Here is a 20,102-nt window from a genome sequence, read left to right as displayed (position 1 = left end):
GCGGGTAGTTGCATCAAATGACCCTGGAGAACCCCTTGCAACTTGTTTGGTTTGAAGGATCTGTAATTCTGTGATCATTTATAGTTAAGCCTACAGGCAACAAATGCCCGATTTCCCTCTTTTCACTCATATCCACTTGAGTCCTGTAAACTCTTGATCCTTCATAGCTTGATGCTTAAACACACTCCACAAGGCATCACAGTTATGCACTGCACGATACTTTAGATGAAGGTCATCGACAGGAACATACAGTATTATTTAATAACAAGGTACATGCATAGAGTGCGTCATTTCTGTGCAACTAGGAATTCACTGGCAAAGGAATAGAGGGGAAGGTGCTTGTCCCTCTTCTGATAAGTCCATATACTTGTTCTGGGGACAAATGATTCTTGAAACATCTGTGTATAACCCCTGAGTCAGGTGACTTGGCTTAAATAGCTGAGGGACTGAATCACATCCTTGTGAGCAGCAATGAGAATGTTCTCTTCAGGAGAGGAAATAAGTTCTCCTGTAATTAGAGCTGGGCTTGAATCAGGATCATGGGTGTGAAAAGATACAGATGTGCATCTGAACTTTATTTGCCTGGTTCCATTTCTAGTTATCATAGTGCATCTTCTGCTTACTTATTTCTTGTAAAGGCTGTGAAACAGCAGAAATATTAATGTGTTGCTTTTTCTTTTCCTTTTTTTTTTTTTTTTTTTTGCAACCATGAATTGCCAGGCTGAAAGGAATGAACATTGGAACTACTGTAAATTTAGTAGGTCAGGGAAACATGAGGATTGAACCCAGTGGCCTTATTTATTCCAGGCATGACAGAAACTGTACTGTTTGTACAGGAGAACTTTTATTCTTCAGAGGCACTGAAGGTTGCAGGTTAAGTGTAATTAATTAACTATTTTTTTTTTCTTCCCTTTCTTGACCAAGGTAACCACCTCAGGTCACAGAAATGGAAGCTAGAAGTAATCCATAATAGGACAAGAAATGTGAAACAAAACACACGTAAGCTTTTGCTTAGATTATGGCAATAGTAAGAACATAGTTTGGAAATAAGATATTATAATGATGTATATAGCATTGTGTATATATTAAGAGCTTGATTTTGTCACATATTCCAGCGTTTTATAACTGTATCATTATTAAATTGAAGAGACCTCAGGAATTTTTTTTTCTAACCTGAACAAATAAGCTGCAAAGACATCAAATTCTTAGGGCAAGCATTGATTATCTGTGTAATAGTACTCATTTTAAGAGTAAGAAATAGTATGCAGTGCTATTTGGTGCAGTGGCGAATCAGTTCAGTTGTTGGCTACTTACAAAATGCAATGAAAAAAATATATATGAGCATAGTCCCTTTAAATTCTTGTTGTTAAACATGGGAGGTGTTTTAAGTTACAGCTTGCAAAGATCCTGATTAATCCGGTGACAGATTCTTATCAGACATCTATTTACAGTGTCTCCATTACCTCAGGATCCAAAAACAAACTGTGCCCAGAGCATGCTCCCCCATTTCCCAGGTTACAGGACCTTCCTAAATTACTATAATTATGAAAATAATTTATTTTAAGAAGGCAATAAAGAGTAGTATTTTGTTCTGTGGACTTGACCGCCCTAATTTTACAGGCAGCAGGCCATAGCTTTGAGACCCTGGAATCACAGTGTGCCTGGGAATAGGTATTGTGCAGCCTCTCCATTGCATTCTTAGTATGTTGGAATTGCTGCCCCTGCATTTGCCTACCTTATTGCCTGTGCAACGGATTGGAGGTGGCCAGGATACATGGACTTGTTGTATTTGTGCAAGATTATCTGTTTTTACATAGGAGAGCTGTGTCCTCAGCAGAATTGCCACTAAATAATAGCATTAAGGAGAGGGAAAATGTTAAGATTTGAGATTTTTCTTCACATATTCTTTTGAGGTTGGTCACTGGAGCTATGTGTAAACTGAAGAACCTAGAAATGTTTCCTGGCTTCTAGCACTGTGGGTGTATGTCCTGACCTCCATGTTAGCGGAAAAAAAAAAAAAAAAAAGAAAAAGCATGTCCCAGGTCATCTTCTTCATTTTTCCCAAGATGTGCAAGTGATCAATCCCCAGGATTGTAGTGATTGAGCCAAATCGCTAATCTGGAAGATTGTAAGAGCAAAACGAGAAGAGCTGGAAAGAAGAACCCCTGTGACATGGTCTGCCTGTGCTGGCAAGTGCCAGAAACATCACCTAAAGCACGGAGTGTTGCAGAGAGGAAGTGTGCATGCTCATGAAATATGCATTTTTTCTTCCATACTGGTCGCAAATGATCATCATGAGCTCTGCTTCCTAGAGAGCATGCTACTCTTGGACCAAGAGGACCTTTCTGCTAAAGATCTTGGTGAAATAGGGTGACAATGAGAAGATGGCAGACAATTATGTCAGGACTAAATGTAGGTAGGGCAATGGAATTGGGAGTGTTTTATGCAGCTTTTCTTCTGCTCACTCCTGAAGTTTGTTTAGGGACTAAGCTAGCTTTCTAATAAAAATGGCCATTTTGTCTCGGGCTGACTTGACTTCCTTTCTGTCACTAACTGTAGGTGGGAAGAATGGAAGTTGAAGGCCAAGCTTAGGCACACTGAGAGTCTTCTGCTGCTCTTCGGCAAGCAACCCATCTGTTCCCATTTCTTTGGATTCCTCTCACCCTAATATGCCTGCAGGGCCCTTTACAGGGCCCACTTGGCCTCCCAGATTCATCAGTCAGAAGGAAATGCTTCTCAGGCACTTTGGGGATGAGGCTGTGCATGCATTGGTGGGGTCAGAGATCTACAGCTGCAGTTCAGGTCTTGGATTTTCTCCTCCAAACCAGATCATTCTGCCTCTGTATAACAGAAAGAAACTTCTGGACAAAAGAATGCACTAACTTTAAATAGTTAGGAGAAACATGTTAGGAGGTTATTAGCGACTACAGCCTCAGCTTCTGTTATGGACATCTAAATGTTTAAAAAGTGTGTTATTTTAAAGCACTTTTACTGTTTTTATGATTCCACTTTCTGCTTTGCAAAAAAAAGATCTATTCAGTCCCTGCTTTTAGAAGAAAACACTTAGACATTTCTGTTCATAGTATCAGCTACAGGAAGAATGACTCTCTAGAAAGGGGAAGGCCTGCAGGAAGTGAAATTATTCTAATTTTCTGATACATTTGGTCTCAATGATGGTCAGTGATAAATCCTCATCCTCTGAGTATAGCTCATAGACTATACTCAAAAACACAGATACAGCTGTCTCTGTCTTCACTTAGGTTTAATATGTATGTTTTGTCTCAAGATCCTTACATGGGTGTATATAAAACTGTGTGTACCTGAGAAATCCAGAAAGACCTAGCTGCAGGGAGGAGGGCACAGATGCTTTTGCCTTAAGTAGCGTAACCAGGAGGGACAGCTATTTCACAGTGACTCTTACCTTAGTTTCCCATCCTGATAATTATAGGTGATTTAGGTTGTGATTGCCCTACGCTGAGGCACAACCTCGAGGTTATCCTCCAGCCAGCACTGCTAGCCATTTTTAAGCTGTTAAACCTCTCTCAGTGGTCCTCAGCCATCTCTGCACCATGGGCAGCTGTACTACATGCTCTACAGCTGGTATTGTTATTTGCTCTTCCTGCTGCTTAAAAACCTGTGTTCACTAACAGGGTCAGAGCGAGGGCACATACACATGTATATACAGTAAATCCTGTCTGTTTTTTCACGTGTCACCTGAGAGGCCAGGTCCATTCATTTTTAGTCACTTTAAATCTGCAACTGCTCCAGCATGACTTCTGGCTGTGTTTTTCTCCTATGGGGACCATGGTCAGCCCTATGCGTAGGCAAAGCAAGCAGTAGCCTGGAGTGGAGGAGGATGACAAACTGTTTATGGCCTTGCTGCTGCCTACACTGCCTGGAAAAAGGAACTGGGAAAGGGGATGGCGTAGGAGGACAACTTTTGATGGGAAGTGGGGGAAGTCGTGTCCTGGGATTTGAGTTACCATCCTGGCTTCTTCTGTCCTGCAATGATAATAGGAGCAGCCATCCCACTCTCCAGGGCGCCCCCTGTCCCTCCCTTTTCCAAGTTCAAAATGTAGTTTCATGATCCCGGCAGGGACCATGTGGCTTTAGCATGTGATAAAATTATCCATGTACTAATGTCTTCTCAAAAAGTTGTGGAAAAAAAAAACCCTCATATCCAAAACTGTAGGATTAGTAAATCTATAAATTTAACATTGATTGGTGATGGGATCACTTATACTTTGTTATATTAAAAAGAACCATGGAAAAGTGATGGGCATTCTCCAGAAACTGAGATGAGCTAACGAAAAATCAAGCCAATGATATACAAGAAAATGTTTGCCTTTCAGGATTACAGCTTGTGCCATGACCATGAACAAGTATGTGGAGGAAAATGTTTCCCAAAAGTCTTACACAACGATAAAGTATTTTATGAAGATGCTGAGCAGTGTCAGCGAAACCTTAATTTTCATTTTCATGGGAGTGTCTACAGTTGGGAAGAATCATGAATGGAACTGGGCCTTTGTTAGTTTCACCCTCCTTTTTTGTTTAATCTGGAGGGCACTGGGTAAGTGTCAATGTTTTTTACATATGAAACTTTTAATCCTACCTCAAGTAGAAGACTTCAAATTTAGAAGACTGCTGTCTTACATTTCAGGGTCAGCTTCTGCCTTTCCCCCAAGTGAACGCTTTGTAGCTAAGTACATATTTATTTACAGATAAACACATTTTCTTAAACAACTTGTAGTCCAGGAACCATCAAACAGGTTTTTATTTTTTGACTAAGGTTTGCTAGGTTTGTAGGGTTTCATTAAACCAGGAAATGCTGTAGCTTAAATATTCTTCAGGAATATGTTTAAAGAAACAATGCTGCAAGAAATAGCTTGACCTCTCCTGTGTTTACAGTACTAGATCTTTATCTTTCACTCAGGACTCAGGTGCAAGCCAAGCCTATAGGTCTTAAGCCTTCCTCTTGCCCCAATGTAGTGTTTGGGTCACTTCATGCACAAGTGGCTCGTGCTCTGGTCTGCTTCTGCACCCAAACTTCCATCTACCAAGTCTCCCTCTAATGCAGATATCTCAACTATTTTCTCTCTCCACTATCTGCAATCTCATGATTGATACCTCATGCTCAAAACCACTAGTACAGTAAAATTACTAGGCATGTAAAATTAAGTACCTGAGTGAAAATTTGCAGAATGCAAAGCAAAACTTGTTGGAGTGGACAAGTAAAAGTGTCCAAAAGCACCTCAAATTCCAGTTTAAAAGTAGTTTAGGCACCTTGGTCTATGCTGACAGAGAGATTTATGGATATTCTGAAGATGCAGACAAAGTCTAGTAGATAGCTGTCTAGTGGAGAACACCTAGTTGCCTTGGGTCCTACATCTGGTTGACCTCAGCGGGGTAGCTAAATAAATAGTTGTGCCTTGAACATTTGAAATTTTCCTTATGTGGTGTTTTAAAGGTTCTAAGTAACATTTAATTTCTTAAAAAATATATAAATAGAAAACAAACAAAAAGGGTTTTAAATATGAGCACTGTAGAGAATTTTCATGTAATTTTATTTTTTTTTCCTTTTCCTTGTATTTCCATTCTTTCTCTTAGGTGTTTTTGTCCTGACTCAGATCATTAATGTGTTCAGAACAATTCCTCTCACTTTTAAGGACCAATTTATTATTGCCTACGGAGGTCTCCGAGGAGCTATTTGTTTTTCACTTGTATTTCTGCTTCCTCCTGCTGTATTTCCCAGGAAGAAATTGTTCATCACTGCTGTTATTGTGGTGATATTCTTTACTGTTTTCATTCAGGTAATGGCTTTTCTCTTCTGGACATTTTTCATTGTATTTTATTTTCTCAGATGGGTTGTAAATAAGCAGTAGGTAAAAAAACAGACATCACCACTCACTTACAGGAACATACTTGAAGGTACTCTTATACATTGCTTCATGGTCATATTTTTTTAAAAAAATGTGTGGAAGTAGAGGGGTAGTAAAGGTATGATAGATGTTAAGTACTTATGCTAACGTGTAAGTAGTATTAAGCTTTTAAGAACCAGTGAGGTTGGGGCAGAGATAAAATCTGGATGCAGCCTTAGCACTAAGTTCTTGTTAGAATATTTAAAATTACATGTTTGCTCAATAGTTCAGTGGTGAATATGGAGTGCTGTGAGCAAGGGAATGGGAAGATACTTAAGACACTGAGAGATGGAGTGTTGTGAATCCAAGTGTTATGCAATAAAGTTGAAAAACAGCCGGACACCCATCCAAAAGCACCAGGCATGGAGGGGAATGTGCAGAACTTGTCTCTGGCTTCATGCTGACTATGGGGCCCTGGTCAAAATGACTAAGAAGAATGATAATAAGGTAGGGATCATAAACATCAAAACTCAGAGCTGCTTAGGCCACTCAAATCAAAATATGGGGCTAGTAATTATGTAGAATTGTAAGAAACTTCTGTGGAACTAGTACATGAGATTTCAAATATGTGGGCATTTTTTTTAATGTGTTCTTTGTATGAAGGAGGGTATCATGGAAAGTTGCAAGTATTTGCCCTCATGCTTCAAAAAAGAAAAAAAAAAGTGGTTTGAGCAACTGCATGTTGGTTAATTGACTTTCTTATCATGTGAGCTGTGACAATTGATTTTGAAAGAAAGAACAATTAAAAATATATGGGTAAATGGAATGTGTTATGAAATGCAGCATGGTTTTTGAAAAGGGAAAGCTGTTACTCTTTTATAAGACAATTACTTTTATAAAGCAAGGCAACACTATTAACCTCATTTAAATGGACAATTATGAAACCTTTGTGGTGAGGCTACACAGGAAATTATGAGTTCAACTCTTAGTTAAACTGATTGATTGGGTATAGGTATGGTAGAAGTAGATGAGGAAGGGGTTGGTAGTTTCTCCTGTAGAAGGAAATAGAAATATAGAGCATTTGGGATTGGAAAGGGCTTTTGGAGGTCTGTAGTCCAAACCCTTGCCCAAAGCAGGGCTGAGTTAGATCAGGTTGCCTGGTGTCATGCCCAGTTGTGATCTGAATATCTGCACAGATGGAGATTTCCCAGCCTCTTCAGGCTTCATTGTGCAACCGTCAGCAGATAATATTCTGGAGAGACATGATTAAGCGAATTTCTTAAGGATGTTTCATGGGGATGGCTTCATTTAGTATTCTCATTATAGACCAAGGCACAGAAAAGTGGGAATTCTTTTGGTGCTGATATTTCTTGAGCACAGACGTTGGGCACCATTCTCAGGGCGACAACGGTGTGGGATATTACATAAGAAGAAGAGACTCAGTGAAGAATAGTATGATGCAATACATTGAAATTTAACAGTAATAAGAACGATTTCTTGCTAGGAAGTTTTTACTTATTAGGAGCTCTCCTGTGAGATGGGGGCCTTAGGAAAAAACATAGAAAGGGAGAAAGAAACAGGTACAAGTTTAAACCACATGCTGTTTAAACCATCAGTGTAATGGAGACAGAAAAAAGGCAAATGTGATTTTGAGACATAATGAAAAAGTGTTTGCAGCGGAGAATAATGCCATGTTCTAGAGCAATCACAAGAGTGGTAAGCCTGTTGTGTGAAAGGAGACCAGAATGTCTTGGCCTTAGCAAAATGAAGGAGAAGGGGGAATGTAATTACTGTTTATATCAAGGGGTAAACACAAGGAGTAAGGGAGAAGGAGAACTGTTTAAGCTAAAAAGACAATGTTGGCACAAGAACAAAGTGGTACAAAGGGACCATGATGCAATTAAGAAGAAGATTTCCAATTATCAGAACAATGAGTTTCAGGATGAATGTTCCAGTAAGAGCAATGGGGCAAAAAAACCTAACTACTTTTACGATAAAGTTCGATCCGTTTATGAAAAGAAATGCATGGCGTGGTTGTCTGGAATAGTTGGGACTGATGCGAGACTGATGCCTTCCCCAGCTCAGTGTGCCTATACAAATAAAACATTATGTTGACTCTTCCACAAGTAATTGTGGAATTTGTAATTTTGGCCACCCCAATACATGAGGTGGCCAAAACTTTCTGTTCTTTTACGTATTTACGAACAATCTGCTTGTCACTGGTCTTGGACAGTATTTTTAGTGCTACTGTTCAGACATCTTTGTGTTCCTGTGTTGAAAGCAACCACTAGAAAAGAGGTCTCCATCCTTCTGCTTTGTAGTGAATGAATATTTAGTTGTTTGTTTATTCATAAAACAAGTGAGAGGCTTTTTTAATACACAATAGCATTGGAAAAAAAATCTGAAAACCTGAAGGTTGTTTTAAGTGACATATTCCTTTTTGGATTTATCAAATTGCCACACACTGTCTGGGGCAGCAAGAGGTAGGGACCTGTTACCTCTAGAGATCCCTTTCACTTCTCTAATGTTAGCAGAGCCTGCGGGCTGGCAAGTGCAACACCCACTGACCATAAAAATGAATTCACTATTGTAACTATAGTTTCAGATGTGCTTGTGGAGTGCTAGGAAGGTACCCACAGCCGTTACAACTGCTCTGACAGAGACAGAAAAGACAAGGAGACTAAAAGATATTCAAGACATTTTTTTTCCTTTTTTATTCATGGATAAACACAGAAATATTTGCTATTTTCTTCCCAGGGAATAACAATCCGTCCACTGGTGGAGTTTCTTGATGTCAAAAGGTCAAATAAAAAGCAGCCTGCTGTCAGTGAAGAAATCTATAACAGGGTATGTTGGAGCTTCGGTGTCATATATGAAACCTTCTTATAGACAAAACTCCCAGTGGCTTTCTGCAAGGCAAGGGAGACACACAGAGGGAGATGGGATCTTCTAAATTTCTTTTCTATAGATGTTGTGAAGTCAGTAACTATAAACTTATGTTTAACTTTTGATCATTATCAAAATTTTTGTTATTGTTTAGCATTATTTTAAAATATTCATTTTACAACTTATTCATCTGCTGAGATAAATTACCTTCTTATGGTTTGTTTCACATAGGAAATATGCTGTTTTAAAACCTAACTACGTTAGGAAAGCTATGGCAATTTAATTACATTACATTTCAGGTAGTCTAATTAAACAAATGCAAACTCCTTCTAAAGACGCACCTAATCTTATTTATCTCTCACATCATCAGCTCTTTATGGATTTGTCTTTGGTGCTTATGCCTCTCCCAGCATTGCAGTTTACTAGCCATGCACATTCTTCAATGTGTTTCTCCTTGCAGCATGTCTATGAGGGTGGTTTTAAATCCCCCAAATGAGCAATAGTACAGTCCAGATTCAAGGAAAAGAACTGACTCTGGGCGTCTACAAGTCAGTCAGCTGCAGAGCTTATCCTATCTATAGGATTTTCCCCTGAATTTGAGAGAGCCCTATTGAGGCGCTTGAATTAAGAGCACAGCTGCTCTAGGAAATGTTTCAGAGGGAGAAATGCCTGTGGACTGATTCACCTTTGCATCGCTGGTGACAGACTCATGAAGAGTGTATTGCTAATATTAGGTGCTCATAAAGCTCTGAGGCCAGGCTGGACTGCAGCCCCTGAAATTGGAGTTTGGGATCGTCTGCTGGGGATCTCAGCCACGTCCAAGGCACGCAGAGTGCTGGCGTGGGGAGCTGCTGCCCTCTTGGCATTTCTCCTCTGCAAAGTCATACCTGGCTCCCTGCCAAGCCTGGGGAAGACCCTGGGGAAGTCCCAGGCGTAGCCCAAAGCTGATAGGGAACTTTCGAAAGTGAAAACTTGGAGAAAAAAGTTGCCTGCAGATTTAGCTAGGAGCAAAGCAGTGGTGTTCCAGAGACAGGCAGCCAACTTGTGTCCTTTTGGGGGTCTGACCTGAGGGAGCTGCAAGGGAAAACAGCAGAATCTAGATCTCTGAATCTGGCCAAAGACTGTGTGCTATCCTCTCCGAGCATTTGAACTAACTCAAAGTCTGAGCCTTTTTAATAACCGTAAGCCAAATCACCACTAGGTTAATTGGACTGTATTTAGTTAAACTGAAGCATTGTCCTAAATTCTTAATAGAATTTTCCATTTGAACTTCGTTGGTATTAGAAAGTAATAATATTCAAGTGTAAACCAAATGATGTTTTATAAGATTATGTAATGACCCGATATTTTCCCCTTAGTTCTTCGATCATGTGAAGGCTGGAATTGAAGATGTATGTGGACACTGGGGTCACAATTTTTGGAGAGATAAGTAAGAATGGCATTTCAAGCTCTTTGTTATACAGGGAAGATGAAAGTGGCTCAGCCACAACAAATGAAGGCTGTTGGGCATCGTATTTCATTTTCAGCGTTTTATTCCTGAAAGCAGATGGTTGTTTTTAGAATGTGTGGGTTACAAAGAGAAAACAGGAAAACAGAATCTTTTTACTAAACCACAAGCAAGTGCAACAAAAACTCCAGCTGGGAAAAAACACAACCCTCTGATCCCAGGGTAAAGAGTTTTACCTTCTGAGGTCTCCCTCTTTCTGGCTGTTTCAGCACATTTCCTGTGTATCCAATGAGTCTTTCATCCACAGGCTTTTTTCCTGCTGCAAGTTGTGTATTCCTCTGGTGTTTAGTCAGGGGTTATTTGATGAGAAATGCACAAAAGCTTTGGGGTTTTCTACAGGAAGATCAAGGCATTAGATGACATGAGGTGCATGAGAGATCTTAATGGCAGGCAGCTCCACAGTTCTTGATGGTATTATTTAAGACTTAGTGTGAGTTAAGAAGATTATCACTAGCAATGCATGAATAATACATGTGTTCAGTTCAGCTACTGAATTATCATAATCACTGAAGCACGTTATTCCCCCCCAAATACTTGTCCTTTAGGCCCAGAACACAGGCATTACCCACTCACCTTCTAGTCAGTGCTTCAACAGGAGTTTCAGTGTTTCATACCAGTGGAACTGCATCAGCAGGAGGGTCTAAGAACTCTCTCTAAATGACCTGAGGGCGTGATAGTGAGGACACTTACCTGACAGGTACATGATATGGGTACAACTCTGTTTTACTCAGGCTAGTTCTACTCCAGTCTGTGATCTCCTATCAACGGGTTATAGAGAAAGATAGGTCCGCCACCACATTACCTTCAGAAATATTTTTGACTCAAATTCAAGAATAACTTCAAGATGACCATAGGGCAAGATATTTTCTGACCAAGAAAATCACCCCATCTCTAATCAATATTATTTCACTAAGCATCCAGAAGGGTTGCATTTGTTTTGGAGGAATGGAGAACTTCCAAGATTTTGCAAGAACAGGCTAAAATTTCAAAGCAAAAGCAGTGGGTGCAAACTTAGACATTTTATTTGTTTTTACAGTAAATATTTAATGTTCTCTTTGTCTTGATGAAAATGGAGAATTAAAAACAATATTGTTTAATAACATGGAGTACCTAAAAGTTCCTGCTAGAGATACCAACCATTAACATATTAAACAAAATACAGGTCAAGATCATCTGCAGGAAAGATGAACTTGACTTTTGAATAGGTTATTCACCAGTAAGTTATTAATATGAGTAGAAATATTCCCAGAGAATAAGCTCCTTCACAATTGCTTTAGAGATGGTATATTTCCTTAACTGTGCACAGTAAAAAATTAACTTGCTGGATTGGTTTGCCTCATATACAGGTTTAAAAAGTTTGACAATAAATACCTGAGAAGACTTCTAATCCGGGAGAACCAGCCCAAATCCAGTATTGTTTCTTTATACAAGAAGCTGGAAATAAAACATGCCATTGAGATGGCAGAGAGTGGGATGATCAGCAAGGTCCCGTCGTCGGTGTCTCTCAGGTAGGGAAGTGAGGCCAGCATGGCTGAGCATCACGTCTGGTTAGGTACTTGTACCCAGGCTGTACACAGGGTAATTACTTTGACAAGGCCCCCCACATGCTAATGGCATGTGAAGAAGTGAGTAGATAGAAAACTAGAGCACTTGCAATGCACCTACAAAGCACTCGGTGAACTCCACTCTTCCGGAGAGCCTGAGTTTATAGGGTTGGCGGCACACAGCTTGTGGGGAGCGTTACTTGGCCATGTAGGGCTGAGCTGGGTTGGAACCACTGCCACTCACCATAACTACCGGAGAAGCTTGAGGGGCATTTACAAAAGTACCTTAATCAAATTTATGATTTAATGTAATTTATATTAAATTTTATAGAGTCTTGAGAACCTCTAGTAACTTTTGAGGATTGCCAGTGACTGAAATGATATCAAGGTTTCATTTTGGTGCGTTACATTATTACATCTTGCTTGACTGGTTTAAAAATTATTTTTCCAGCTCTAACAAAGGAAATAATAGTTCCAAAGTAATTCCAAATGATATAAAAATAGAAAAATCCTCTCTCTCTTTCCTATATATCCCCCCCCTTTTTTTTCTTTTGACACAGTGAATATCATGAAGGAAAAATAAAGCCACTTTCTCCCACTGAAATGGAAAACATGCGGGAAATATTAACAAAGAATCTCTACCAAATACGACATCGAGTAAGGATAAAATTTTTACATAGTTAATTATCTTTGAGTGTACTGATTACTTTTATAGTGTATCTTTTTGCTAGTTCTGTGTCTGCTGTGCAACAGCAAAAAAATGGAGCTGTTTCTGACCTATATTGCCCATGGATCCGTTCCCTGTCACATGTGCAGCAACATGTCTGTACTGCTTTACATGAATAGTTTACTCGATCTTACACTATTGATAAAACTAAATGTTTGTGTTTTATATGTATTATATAATACATAATATGCATTTTATACATATATATGTATTTATATATAGTATGCTTTTTACTCGCCGTGTACTTACTTTACTGTGAAGCAGATCATAGGTGTAGATTGAACCCCAACATAGTCCCGCTTATATTGGCATTTTAGTCAGTTCTCGCTGTGGGATTAGGTTTCCCACTTGCCCCCAGTTGTGAAGTTGCTTATATTAAGAACAGAGGTGGTGAGCTGGAAAAACAGTGAAATAAAAGCAAAAGGCCATTTTACCCTCCTGTGGCTAAGCATTTTGAAGGTCTGCATTTTGAAGGTCTGCATCTTTGGAAAACATTCAAAAGTGGAGTTTGCTTCAGTTTGCTGGAGGTAAAAATGACTTCTCCCCTGTGTGACTGATCTTATCGCTTACAAATATGCATCTTCTATTGATGTATTGACTGAGTTGGTGCAAGGCTGGGGTATATACTGTATCAAGCCAACTTTTTCCAATTTCTCTTCCATTATGAATAGCAGCATTAGAAAAAAAAAGTGCTGGTGAAGCAGATGACTAAAAAAAGATGCTGGCATAATTGCTATCCTTGTTCTTAATCTTCTTTAGTATGATTTTGTTTGCAAGATTTATGATGCCTATTAAACCATTAAAGCAAAAAGCCTGTTTTGATCAGTTTATATAGTTCAATGCATTTGACATTGTGCTTTTTGGAATGTAACCACTGCCTTTATATTTCAGACAATGTCATATAACCGACATAGCCTGGCTGCAGATGCGAGTGAAAAGCAGGCCAAAGAAATTCTGATCCGTCGACGGCACAGCCTTAGGGAGAGCTTGAGGAAAACTAACAGCCTGTCAAGAGAAAGACCGGTACTTGCACTTTGGTTTGTTTATACAAAGTAGCTCTCTAACTAAATGTTATGTCAAAAAAAATCTTCTGAAATGTAGAAACATAAATTCTGAATTTGGAAAATAACCACACAAACATGTCATACTTGTATCCTGAGTTGCACACATCCACTCCTGATTTGTGTTGACCCCTTCAGCAAAGCTCCAGTCTTTGCTGAGATGTAGGAACTGGGTTTTCTGCCATTATTTTAGCTTGGAGGAGTGGAACAAACTCCATGCACAATGTACCTCTGAGATCTGGGCAGAATTCTGTATCACTATTTTGATGGGGCTTGTATGACTGAGGTAGAAAATGACATTGAGATAAATGAAGTGCTCCAAAATATGCAAAAGAAAAGCATTTTTGAGGAAGACAGGGTGAGCACTTCATTTAAAAAATGTCAGAGCATTTTTAAAATGCTCTTTAGTATCCATAAAATGTAGTCAGAGCTTCAGGTTCTGACACAGAATAGGAAAACTTTTTTTTTTTTCCAAGAAATTTCACGGCATGATGAGATTTGGTGGTCTGAAGCAATCCTATTTTACCGTTATTGTAAAGCTCAGACCATACTAGAAGGAACATGAGGATGTAGACAGCAGAGAGGTTGAGCTCCCAAATCATCTTTCTGTTTCAGGTGACAGGGAAATTAACCATCTTATAAATATGTATTTCCATGTTGCAAGATTCCTTACTGACTGCTATCTTCATGGATATAGTTGTCCTTTGACAGCTGAGACTGGAACTGGACTGGAACTCCTGTAAACACTGTATCTCGTCTGTGATCATTACCTGAGCTACTCTGGCATTTACTTCAACAACATCCCTCTTCCTGAATGACTTTTTCCTTATCAGCCACAGATCCATGTTTTCTTTGTCATGCTAATCAATGATTTACTAGGTACAGCAATGAAGAGACTTTGCAGGATTTAAGTATTTAGTGGGCAGGGAAAGAAATAGGTTTTTAGATTGCATAGATCATTAAAAATAATGACCCTTAAATGAATCCATAGTGATGCTGAGTAGCCCTACCATATCCAAAGAGGGAAAACAACTCATGGAAAATGGATTTTTCTTTCATGTTCCCTTTGAATGTGCAACAGCAAATGGAACAAGCACAGGAGAGCTGGTTGACTGTAAAGGTGTTTTTTTTTTTTAATATTTGTAATAATTAAAAGAGAGGTTACCCTTGAGAAATTTATGAACTTAAAAAAATGTGCCTCCTATGCTGCAGGACGTATGAGGTGTGCTCTGCACTCTGGGCTCTTAAGAGTCACTAGGAACCTAGACTAACATATCCTGAACCTGCTATCACACTGGTGCTCACCTTTATCAGCAACTTCAGTGTGGCTAGTCTCCCATCATAATGTCACTTAAGTGTATTAAGCACTTTCAGGATAGAATGTAGTTTTGTTCTCATGCTCAAGCTTCAGTCTCAAGCTGATTTTGGCAACTGACTAATAAGGCTCCACACTAGAGTTATGGAGAAAGATGCAGTGTTTGCCTACGCCCCCCAAAAAACTGTCCAAGTCAGGTTGTTCTGGTATGAGTCAACTATGTAGAATGTTATTTTTTTTATTTGTATTTATTCTTTGTCTTGCCCTTAGCATAGATCTCAACCAGCACAAAGGCATTGACTATGTAGTAAAAGATAACACATTAGATAATCCCAGACTAGTCTCTAGCTTTGGTTACATAATCCCTTTCAAGCCTCTGTGGTGTATCATAACATTCATTTCGTAGGTACTCCAGTCTGCTTTAACTTAACTTTTCTCATATTTATTTGTACAGGCTGCTGCAAATACAAAAAGGTTTCTCTCACTTCCCAAAAACACTAAACTTCCAGAGAAACTACGAGTAAGAAATAAAACATCTTCTAAAGGTAATGGAAATTTTTCTGCTCTCTCTTACTCTGCTGCTGCTCATTTTGCTTATGCAGCTGAAAAGCTTTTCCAGGGATAATGTGGAGAAATCAGCATATTAATTTTCAAATAAATATTAACCATTTTATGCGCAAGCACACATTCTAGAGTAATGCATTCTTAGCATATTTCTAGGTGTTGGATATTTAACAGGGGTTACAGAATGTTCAAGTGACTGGGCCTAACAGCTATTTTAGTGTAGAGAAATGCCCCAGCAAGCACAATAGTTTTGCAGTTCAAATGCCTCAATAGCGTAGCCCACACACCAATACCCCCTCATGTGAACAACTGAAACACTTTTGCACCAGTAATGCTGCTATGGTCCCTGCTCCCTTTTTTTCTCATATAATTTTCAGATCTCTTTCTTGGGTTATGACACTGCGATTCTGCTTTTTCACCAGACGGGTGAATGAGAAAGTGATCTCTGATCTGTAGACCTCAGGAAGATCTTCTCAGAATGCTAAAAATTAGAACTTTCTTTTTTCTGTCTAAACTCTGTCTAAACTTCTGTCTAAACTTTTTGGAGATCTTGAGTTTTATAAAAAAAAACATTTATGAAGAAAGAAAAATATATTATATGAAAACTCTGACTAATACTATGCATTATTTTTACTTATTACCATTTGTATTACCAAGCTTGCTTATACCATGCTCATGATCATTCCCTTTCATGCCACATAACAACGAAGATCTCCTCTTTCTGGAAATATTAAAACTCTACTCAATCAATAGTTCTTAATTTTTCTGCCCCTCTTCCCCTCAGCCCCCTATTAGCTGGCCTCTTTCAAATTAATTCGGAAGAGGTTGTGCCCTTGTCTGTTGATAGTTGCATCTTTGTTCTCCTGAATATAGGATGCCTTCTATTTTTTAGCTATGTCTACAGAGGTCATCTACTGTCATCTAGAATTAAATATGAAAATGCAAATGTGCCTCTAGATTATGCAATTGTCAAAAAAATATACTATTTGACATATTTAGGAAAAAAAAAGCCTGCCAACACAGTCTGAAGAGGAGCTTTCTTGATATAAAATTATCTGGGTGAATGAATATGATGATATGTTTTGTTGATCCCTTCCTCATCTTTCTAAAACAAATAACATGTAGGTTATTCATGGAATTTCTTGTTATGACACAACACAATCTATAATTTGTTACTTTGATACATTTAAAACACCATGTCTGACTTAAATCTAAGAACAAATGTGTATCATTCATAAATGATTTTTCAGATAATTATTAGGTGACCGAAGCATGCAAGTTTTGGTGAATATTAGATATTTTACCTAATTAGGTATGTTACTGACCCAGTATGTTCCAGCTCAGTTTACCTGATCCTTTAAGAATTCATTCCCTGAGTGGTAAAGCCAACTTTCCCTTGGGCACTTTCTGTTCTGCTGGGGAGGGGTGAAGGCATCTGCAGCACTTGCAACCTGTGGGACCTGTCCTACAGATTTCTTTGAAAACTTACATGCAGGTGTATTGAAGATTGGATGTTTCCATCCATCCGTGCATTATCCTTTCGGAGACCCGTTGGCAGGAAATTGAAGTTCTTTTTCCTAAGCAAAATTCCTGGCCTCCCTTGTAGTATCCAGTGCTCGGCAAATGCCTCTCAGATTAGGCCTCTTATGGAAGTGGAACATCTAATTTCTGTGTCCTGCTTCATTGGCTAGACCCCAGGTAGCCAAGACGGAGTCAGGTTTTTTGTGCCCAGAGACAGAACAGAAGAGCTTGGGAAATGTCACCAGAAAACAGGGTGGCAGATGAGTGGGAAGTTTTTAAAAGCCTTTTTTTTTTTTTTTTTTTTTTTTTTTTTTTGCGGGGGATAGGAGGTCGGGGGGAGAATAGGGTAAGTCAAATCTGTCCTCCAACACTACAGGGTAAGTATTTGTTACTGAGTCCAGCCAGAAAAGACTGAATGTCGGAAACACAGTAAGCATTTTAGTTTTGTTTGGCTACTACTGTTCAGTATGCTGTTATTGTAGTATTCCTGAAACAGCAATATTCTGTACCTAAAATTCAAATTTTGTTTTAAATAACAGTGGGAGACAGCAGTGACTCTGAAATGGATGCTTCTACCACAGTGCTCAATTTAAGACCCAGAGCAGGGAAAATTTTGAGAGACCAGAGACAGAAACAGCAGAGGCCACTGCCTGAGTTTAGGATGGAGTGGAAGAATGAAGTTGATGGGAAACAGGATGGAGGAGGAACGAGCCAGGAGCCGAGCAGCCAACCTCAGCCATCCGTTGGGTTCAGGCAGCCACTGCTGACGAGACCAAGATTTGGCACATTGACCGGGGAAGATTTGTCTACAGACCATAGGTCAACAAGACCTATGCCACCACCACGATTAGTCAGGCAGGCGTCACAGGGGGAGAGGCAGAGAAACAAGCCTGAGAACCAGCCCTACTGAACATAACCACGATAGAGCTATCAGTAAGAAGTCGTGGACAGAAAGAATTAGGATTCTAAAGCATCTCATCAAGCAATGGGATCTAGTAAAACAAAACAAACTCAATGAGGATATAAGTGTTTCCCTTGGATAGAACCGATGACATTAACTAAATGAATGGAATACTGGAACGATCGCAAACCTGAAGATATAAAGCAAAGATCTCTTTTATAAATAACTTATAGCAATGATTTAATTATTTTATTTTCACTATTAAGATAGGATGGAAATGTGCCTTATCATATCATCTTTTCTGGAATGAAGTCATCCAGTTCACGATCCAATTATCTGTTGAAAACAATTGTTTAAACTCTAGTGATGGAGGGAATATATTTTTTAAAAAATCTATATAATTTCAGATTTTATTTATGATCAAATTATACTTGTTTTGACCAGAGCTTTAGTAAGAGTAACACTGAAAATTGCACAATGCACCTATCATACAGACTTTGTAAGAAGACTAAATGTATTTGTGAAGTTGAATTTGAAGAGCTGGGACACAGAAAGATAGTATCTTCTTACTTAAGAAGAAAAGGAATAAGCTGTAGGAGCAAAACTGCAAATACAGTTTATAGAGAAAAGTTGCAATAGAGACAAGACCTGAATACCTTGAATTTTTACTTCCTGAATTTCTGGCAATGTGTACCTTTGAAAGGTACTGAGGATCACCAAGAAAAATCTGAGTGACTTTGACTTTTATTAATGCCAATGAGAGCACGTAGCACTACACCAGAAGCCCTAAAAAGGAAAGCTTTAAGCCAGTAAATAATGTTCTTATTTAAAATTGCCTTTTGCACCTTAGTTCCTCAGGCGCAGTGCAAACACAGCAGTAAAATGGCTGTGGAGCGCTGCACATAGACAAAGCGAGCAGAGTTTCCTGGTTGCATCGCTGACTATTGAGATTCAAGAAAGCTAGTTCACCTTATGCTTGTGAATCTGGTCTGCTCATTTGCCTTTTTCTTTTCTTTCTCCTCTATAAAAGGGAAAGATAATCTTTTCTTTGTCTGGGCTATACACTCCCTGGAATGAAAATATTCCTCCTGATTTGTTTGTACAGAAAAGTAGCACAATGGGGCTCTGGAGTCGGTTGAAGTCACTGTGCACCTTAATAGCACTCGTAAGAAACACAGATTTTCTTCATCCTAGTGTAAATGTCTGTTATTTGTCTGCATATGGGAAGGGAGGGTGCTTTAAAATAAATGGTACTTAACTGTAGCTCTCAGGAATTTGCACTTTCTGTCCCACTTAGCCTTTCCTGGGTTTTGAGCTTGCTTCAGAACTTTTGCACTTCAGCACAAATCATTTTCATTCTATTTGTAACAAGATTCATAACTTTCATTTAAGAATGTACACTGTGAAAATCATAACTTTCCTTTTTGATTAGCACATTTCTGAATCAGTATCAGTGGGCAATAAGTTTTTTTTATTTAAGCTTGTTTTGGAAGAACTATTAAAAGACTATTAAAATTGGCTATTCCGTTTAAATCATGAAGTAGAACTCTTTCAGAGGTTTGGGGGTGGGGTTGAGTTTTATAAATAGGGATTAAGTCTTTCACTCATTAAAGAACTGTTCAGTAATATTAATTTTATTTATTTATTTGAAATGTCAAACTTCTCGAAACTCTTTTATCAGTGCAGGTGCTTTAGTCTTTCTCCTGTGTTCAAGCTATGCAAATTTCTGCTGTAGTTCAAATACAAGTTCTAAGCTTCAGAGAGATGGCTATATGAATCCTAGAAAATCTCAGTCAAATGTTCACGCTGAGGCAGCGTCTCTGTAGTAAACTGATTATTTTTGTGGAAGAACCATGACAATACTTAGATATCTATGAATAATCATCTCCTATTTGGAAACAAAACTGGTTCAAACTCAGTAAATTTTTAAAACAAAGGAAAACATACATTTCATTAGCAAAACCAGACATGAATACTCTGTCATGCTTTATCATGATCATGTTTGAATAAGAAAGAAACCGTTAAGTTTGGATTTCAGTTTTGAAACCAGGTACTCCTTGCAGATCAAATTCCTTAGATTAGCAATTTTATATCAGTGGCCATTAAGTAGACCCCAAACTTTGCACATCAACAATTATTTTAGTCTCTGAGAAGCTTTCTCTTTCCTAGCCTGGAATGCCCAAGCAAATGGCCTGTATCTGGAGAAGGGGCCTTTTAT

At 38.8% G+C, this 20,102-nt stretch overlaps 1 protein-coding gene across 1 annotated transcript in view; it reads left to right on the top strand.

The window, feature by feature from the left end:
- The window catches only part of SLC9A2 (solute carrier family 9 member A2), a 32,934-nt gene extending 13,424 nt beyond the window's left edge, over nt 1-19,510 (top strand). The window contains exons 4-12 of the mRNA XM_088531694.1: nt 4,353-4,570; nt 5,608-5,810; nt 8,616-8,705; nt 10,103-10,173; nt 11,598-11,759; nt 12,356-12,452; nt 13,414-13,545; nt 15,353-15,443; nt 17,523-19,510. Coding sequence (XP_088387820.1) covers nt 4,353-4,570; nt 5,608-5,810; nt 8,616-8,705; nt 10,103-10,173; nt 11,598-11,759; nt 12,356-12,452; nt 13,414-13,545; nt 15,353-15,443; nt 17,523-17,893 — 1,435 coding nt within the window. The 3' untranslated portion in view covers nt 17,894-19,510. The remainder of the gene's footprint in view (nt 1-4,352; nt 4,571-5,607; nt 5,811-8,615; nt 8,706-10,102; nt 10,174-11,597; nt 11,760-12,355; nt 12,453-13,413; nt 13,546-15,352; nt 15,444-17,522) is intronic.
- The last annotated feature ends 592 nt before the right edge of the window (nt 19,511-20,102 follow it).

The sequence above is a fragment of the Tinamus guttatus genome, unplaced genomic scaffold, assembly GCF_059628265.1.
Source record: "Tinamus guttatus ecotype Peru unplaced genomic scaffold, ASM5962826v1 Tinamus_guttatus_pri_ptg000002l, whole genome shotgun sequence".
Taxonomy (NCBI): Eukaryota; Metazoa; Chordata; class Aves; order Tinamiformes; family Tinamidae; genus Tinamus; species Tinamus guttatus.
Note: the sequence above shows the minus strand (reverse complement) of the source record. Positions and strands in the feature narration are given on the sequence as shown.